The following is a 7,062-nucleotide window of genomic DNA, read 5'->3' on the forward strand; positions in this document are numbered from 1 at the left end:
ATTCATGTTCTTGGGCTAGTGAACCCGTGGGCTGGTCTGTATGTAAGTTTCGGGGCGAAAAAGTATAGACCAGGACCAAATAAGGCACCATGCCACAGTTTACGACAACTCTGGGCTTCCTTTGGATTCACCTGTTTTATGGTGGAAGTTTAGTTTGTAAAATTTTCAGAGAAAGGAGGTGTCAATGGGGTTGAACTTCTCTATACGTCCATTTCACCCACAGAACTATCGTTATTCATCTATGACATGTAAACTTTTGAAGTTTTGCATTCTTTGACCCCTTTAAAAATAACATGTTGCCTGTTTATATCCATGAATTATTTAAAAAGTGAGAGTTTCATAGGGTGTAAAATTTTCAAGATTCAATATAAAGTAACATTGCGGTTCTTTTGTTGGGGCCTATTAATTTGTTTTTGTTTTTTAAATAACTGTCACGATTCTGCACTTTCTGGTTCAGTTTAAGTTTTATTTAGAGCTTTCAGTTATACTTTGATTTAAGTTTTTCTATATTTTCTAATTCATTTTCATTTTGTGTTGTTTTCTGGTTCTATTTGAGTTCTTGTTTACTCTCTGTTGTCCTCTTGTGTCAGTCTCCTTCCCCTAGCTCCCTTCTAGATCATTGTGTCCACACCTGCTCCCAATCTGTTGCTACTCCTTTTTTTGTTCTGTTTGACATATATACTCCTCCACTTCAGTCTCTGTTTGCTGATTTCTCGTCATGTGTGTTTTTCCTGATGCCTCTTGGTTTTTTTTGGTTTTCTGGATTTTGTGTTTGGTCTTTGCTTCTGTTGCCTTAAATCTTGCATTAAATCTGCAAGTAACCATCTCAGCTTCCATCTCTCCACCTGGGTCCTCTAGAAACCTCCACACCACCTGATAATAAATTGAAGGTTGATTATAACCTTCAAATAATAATAATAATAATAATGTAGCTTATACTGCATCAAAGTGTTAGCTTTGTAAGAATGTATGATTTATAGCGTTGCAACCTTTTTTTTGAGGGGTGGGCGACATTTTTCAGACGTTTATATTGTCTGTGTTTTTATGCAATATATATTTTTCTGCAGCTAGTTTTTCCCAATAATAAACATGCATTTGTGACAAGCAAGTCATTCATTTAATTCCTACAGGCACACCTGCAGGTTAATTATACCTTATCTTAGTCTCACACTGTTGACTTCTGTTGTTGTTGAGATTTTACATTAACTGCACACTCCTGATGGTTGACTTCTGTGTTTCTGTTTTTTGCTATGTGTTTTGATCCAGTGTACTTTAGTAACTCAGGCTATCTGCAGCAGACAGAAACCAATGATACACACTGGATGTTTGTTTTGTCTGCCTCTTATGAGTGCAATATGCTAATCTGTTGGGATTATGTGTTTCTTATGGTCAAGAGGAAAGTTTTTTTTCTTTGCTGTAGGTTTTCTCTGTATAACTTTCCCAATGCTTCAGTGTTGCTGTTCTGGTATATGACATTTCCTAAACATCACAAAACTGGACTGCATTTTCATTATTATTATTATTATTATTATTATTATTATTATTATTATTATTATTATTATTATTATTATTATTATTATTATTTTGTTAGATTTCTTAACAAGCTTTAACATCGCACAAACAGCTTTTCTGAAGTACATCAGAACAGTATTGTTTTATTTCTATCACCACCTGGGAAACAAGATTGCACATCTCTAAACACCAACAATTCTTCCCAGAATAAGGTCTGCTTCATGAGGCAGTTTCTAGATGTCTATCAGCATGAATTTATCAGGGGAAAATTAATATATAGAATATCATTATGACCTGTGGGTGAAGTTAAGTGTTTAAACTGAACCTCCCTCATTGTTTGAGACCCTTGTAAATTAAGGAACTAGTTATTGAGCTTCCTTGTTAAGGATGTTAAGTTTGAGTAAATAGATCATTGGTCATTGGAAAAATACTTTTCTATTTGTTGCTAATTGTAGAGCCTTTCTCAATAAAAACATAACAGTTGGTTTTCATGTTGTATTCCACAATGAATGTTACTTGTAATAGCATACAACCTATAACAGCCAGGTTCTTCTGCAAATTAAAAGCAGATTCATACTTTTTTTTTCATTAGCAGCTGGAACCCAATTATGCAGTCTGGTCCCTGCATTTCAAAGCTTTACTTATTAACAGTGTTCTCATGTTTTACTCAAAGCAATAATAAATTTGAGAATTTTGCAAAACCAAAATTACTGATAGAGTTACCTACCTAAAGATGCAGAGGACCACAATTGCTGTAGTTAGAGAGATGAGCGAAACACTGTGACCAATGGTGTAGCCAACCTTCACCTGCCAGAAAAATTTCCCCTAAAAATGACAAGAAATTGAGAAAAAAAAGAGTCACATAATGCTAAATATTTAAAGTCTGTATCAGAGGTCTGCAACCTTTCATATCTAAAGAGCATTTTTACCCAGAGTACTTTATTGAAATGCGAGTAGCCAAGTGTGCAACACACTTGACAAAAAAAAAAGCCTTTCAGATGGAGAGATGATTGTAAAATTGACAGCTCAAAATGAATACCAGGCAGAATATCCATCCAGAGAGACATCAGAAAACACTGTTTATGTGTGCAAGGCTGCATATTATCAACCATGAAAATCCTGCTTCTCCTCTGAGCAAGAAAGCAACATAAATCTATCTCCACATATAGCATAATTGACATAAAGTTTTCATTTTTATACCACATTCCAGCAAAAATTATAATGCTGTTTCATGAGGATGTTTATTTTTCTGTTATTTTCTATTTCCTGTCAAAGTGTATTGAAAATGTAATAACACTTTTAACATTTTCACATTTTGTCAAAACACCACAAATTAGTTTCAATTTTGCGAAATAAACAAACACTAAAAACATGTAATTTGGAGGTGGAGGAAAATTTAGCTTTGAATGTTTTTTTTACAAATAACATTCTGACATAAGTTCCTTTTATTTGACAACTCTAAAAATGTAATGGCAATTAATTTGATCTTTTTTGTTCACAAAAGAATAACAATTCACAACAGATTCATAAGCAAATAAATAATTTGTGCAGGAGAGATGAGAAATCTTCAACTTAAAATTACTTATGGATGGAATAAAACTGTAGCCAATCAGTTTAAATACAAGTTATTGCAGGACCTTGTATGCTTTTTTTCAACATGAACAGTGTATTTTTTGAAGAGTGGCAGTGAAGATGCATGGAATTTATACAGAGCAATCCTGGAAGAAGCTCTAAACGCCTGTATAAGACTTGGTTCTAATGTTTGTCCTCGAGCAGTGCGACGACCCCAAACATACTACAGCTACAAGCGGTTTAGATCAAAGCTTTTTTAGCTGTTAGAAAAGCCGAAACACAGTCCAGACCAAAACCCAGGTAAGAATCTGTGGCAAATCTTAAAAAATAGATTTTCTCAAACCCTTTCCTATAATCTTTAGCTATTTTGGATAGAAGTGAAGGCACACTAACTGAGGAACACTATAACAGACCTAATAAAAAACTAGTCTAAGCCATTTTGCAATGAACATGTTTCAAAATGATCAATAACTCTTCATCAAGCAACAGTCAAGTTTGGACTGTTTCATCCATAAGACAAGGGGAATATGAGTCAGTCATACTGTATATGAGCGGATAATTACCTGTACTAGAAGTCTCTCATTGACTTCAAGAGTAGACAGCAGTTAAAACTAGTATTGACCCACAGAGCCTGAATTTTAATGCATGTCACACTTACTTTCAATTCACAACTTTCACCAAAACACGTGAAAAGAATTTGAAGTATATCAATGCATTAATGAAACACTGCATACAGTATGAATCAGTCAGATATTTATTATTACGTGTATCTGGTTCATTTCTTGTCATTTAGAATATAATTACAGGGATTAATGCTTTTCTGAAGTTAGCAGCTCTGTGTCTTTCTTTCAGCTATAGGTTCAGTACTGCTAGTGGTGTAAAGGTTAAATCTTAGCCTTAGAATTGTCTTCATTCCCTGTGTGTTTGTGGCATTATTCTTTATATTTTACTTCAAACGAAAATGAGATCAGAAGCTCCGCATCCTGTGATACACAAGGACATCAACTATGCAGAGAAATGGACATCAAATTCCTTTTAGAGTCCCCGACTCGCTCGAACCCTGCTGAATTCCTATGTGGCATACTAATGAGACTCTGGTTGACTCAGAGAGCGACTCCAAGAAAGCTTTTTACCGCCGTGTAATGCTCTTCCACTCCACGTACTGCCCCACCTTCATCAACACTGACAGAATTAGCCTTTTTTGCACTTAACCAAACCTTACACTGGATTGAGGAGGTAAAAGAGACATTTTGCAAATGGAACAAGAAAATTTACATTTAAAATAAGAAAACACAATTGCATTGTCTTATTTCAAGTGCATATTATCTAATTATCTTATTTTAAGAGTAAAAATACTCATACAATTGGCAAAATATCTCATTTACTTACTCAAATAAAGGGCAAATACACATAATTTAAGATATTTTTACTTATTAGAGATTTTTTTTCCAGTGTAGGAAGGCAAAGTATAATGTATATCTTCCTTTTCTAACCTCTCTTCCTCTTGGAAGCATTGTTGACTAATGTCTCGTTTGCCCAATGACATACTTTCTGACTGACCGGGTCATATCAGTGTAAGGTTTTAAGGGTGCAACGCTTCGGCGAACAATCGGCAGTGTTGACTTGGAGTTGTATTCATATTTAATGCTGGCAGCATATTTTCTCCTAAACATCATGAATTGTTTAGTTTAAAGGATTTTTTCTTCAAAACCGACACAGAAATCTAAAACAAACTCACACACTCCCATGTAGTTGAGTCAAATTCAGCTCTAGGATACAAATTTATTCATTGTCACACTGAAAATATGTTTGCTTTCCCTTTAAAGACAGGCACCCTGACAGAAAGATAGAAATGAAAGCAGATATGAGATAAAAACCAGAGCCAAGAGTCCAGCAGTCAATACAGCAATCTAGCTGATAGACCTAACAACAATGGCCCACAGACCAAAGGAAAGATGCTCTCATTGAATTCTTTCTGCCCACTGGCTCTTGACATGCTCCCCTGCCTCACTGTTGCATTCATTCGCCGCAGGACTTCAAGAGCAACCTATAGATGATGGCAGCTTACTCACATCATCACTGGTGCTGTTGAGATTGTATCCACAGTTCACAGCGATGTCAATAGGATGCATCTCTGTCCATCCATCTGTTGTGCAGGTTTTGGAGAGGTTCCCTAGAGGGGGAGAGAGGGAGTAGAAATAATAATAAAAAAGGTCAGAGCCACCCAGTGAGTGAATCTTTTCTTTCATCTGCACAAAAGGAGTCAAAGTTAGTTCAACTCTGTCCATGTAAAATTGACTTCTATGACAACAAGCAAGCTTCCGACTTGTAGACACACATGTATGACTGCCTCCTGCTAATACAAATAGCTTCTCTGAAGGATCACATTCTGCAGAACAACACTGGAAACTTGGTTATATTTCATTAGTTTTTCAAAATTTAATATATTAGACAGAATACAATGCGTTTATTGGGATTTCATGTGATAGACCAAGACAAAGTTGAGCATAGCTCATTTCTTTAAACCTTAAATGTGTAGTTTGGTATGTTCTACATCAAGATGGTAGATCCAGAGCTGTATGAGACTTTCATAAAGATCATTTATAAGTCTACTTTAAAGAGGTCTAAGGATTTTAAATCAACTCTCAAACCAGCTGGGTCACATTTCCCCCCCCCCAATACTTTCAATATGAGTTTGTGACAATATAATTGTTGAGAACACAATTTGTCAAAAAGATTTAGCACTAAGGAAATATATACCAAAATATTTTTTTAGTTTTTCACTTTTACATTTTTTTCTTTTAAATGAGGAGTGCTGAAACAGAAACCCCCCTAATAAAACTAAAGAAGCTGGATTGTAACCTTTAGTTTTCCACTCTCGGCTTATTAGTGCCCCACAGCCTGTCTCAAAACCCTGCATCATCTTATATGTTAAACATTAAATGCACAAAAAAGAAGTAACAAAATCCAATAAGCAATCCCTTCGACCATGGTAAGCAATTTCAGATTTGTTGTCACGAAGCCTTGGCGGAAGTTTACCTGAAGAAACTGATAAGTTATCCTCATCCGCCTCCAACACAAGCAAATCTGCTTTGAATCACACCTCCACGAAAGCACAATCAGCTTCCAGAGGTTATCTTAAAATGTCTCCAATCCACAATTCAGTCTGCTACCCAAAGCACAGGCAGTGGTTGCTCTATTCCTGACTTCCATTCAGATGACCCCGATTCAACCCACCTCCAGACGCTTCTCCACCATCGTAGCTAAAGCTTCATCTGAGTGTCATTCCTCCCCTACTCTTACTGCGTTCCCTGTCTCATCTCAACCGGTCCAGCAGAAGACCGCCATGTTGAGCCTGGTTCTGCCAGAGGTTTCCTCCCAATGTGGAGTTTTTCCTTTTCACTGTCACTTCATGCTTGCTTATCAAGGACAGGTTCATGCAACATGTGTTATCCAAGCTGGACTTCCATCTTCCAGGTCCCTGAGTGAAGCACTAGCATCAGCTCACGCAATCCACTGGATTTCTCCATACAGCTCAAGCACACCATCCCGCAACCAACCAACCAGCAGTTTATGGACTGACCAACTTCAACTATCTCCACTCCCGCACCAATTTCAGGCCTGGGGGGGAAACAGCCCTATTCTTTGCTCCAGTTCACATCAAAACAAAATTTATTGCTAATGTTTCGTGAGCACCAAAGACTAAAGAAATATTATCAATAAAATTCTTCTAATTGTCTTTTTCTTTCCGTGTGAGTTTTTCAGATTGAATTTAGTGTTCAGTGATATGAACAAGAAGATGGAAATACAATTGTTTTAAACTTGAATTGAAAAGAAAGTTACGAACAATTATTACAAACAATTAAACTCAGAGATGGAAGATAATCTGTTTAGGACTTTTTTAAATGTTTTTTTTTTTTTGGGGGGGGGGTATTTTCTCTTCACAATTTCTGAAGTAGAAGCTTCTTAAGAACAGTA

The 7,062-nt window shown here is 36.2% G+C and overlaps 1 protein-coding gene across 1 annotated transcript in view; it reads right to left on the reverse strand.

Moving 5' to 3' along the window:
* The window catches only part of vipr1 (vasoactive intestinal peptide receptor 1), a 61,583-nt gene that overhangs the window by 12,548 nt on the left and 41,973 nt on the right, over positions 1-7,062 (reverse strand). Inside the window, exons 4-5 of the mRNA XM_015394174.1 lie at positions 5,157-5,257; positions 2,240-2,337 (exon numbers count right to left, since the gene is read on the reverse strand). Of these exons, the coding sequence (XP_015249660.1) occupies positions 2,240-2,337; positions 5,157-5,257 (199 nt within the window). The remainder of the gene's footprint in view (positions 1-2,239; positions 2,338-5,156; positions 5,258-7,062) is intronic.

Source organism: Cyprinodon variegatus, unplaced genomic scaffold (genome assembly GCF_000732505.1).
Source record: "Cyprinodon variegatus isolate N-32 unplaced genomic scaffold, C_variegatus-1.0 Scaffold676, whole genome shotgun sequence".
In the NCBI taxonomy this organism is placed as follows: domain Eukaryota; kingdom Metazoa; phylum Chordata; class Actinopteri; order Cyprinodontiformes; family Cyprinodontidae; genus Cyprinodon; species Cyprinodon variegatus.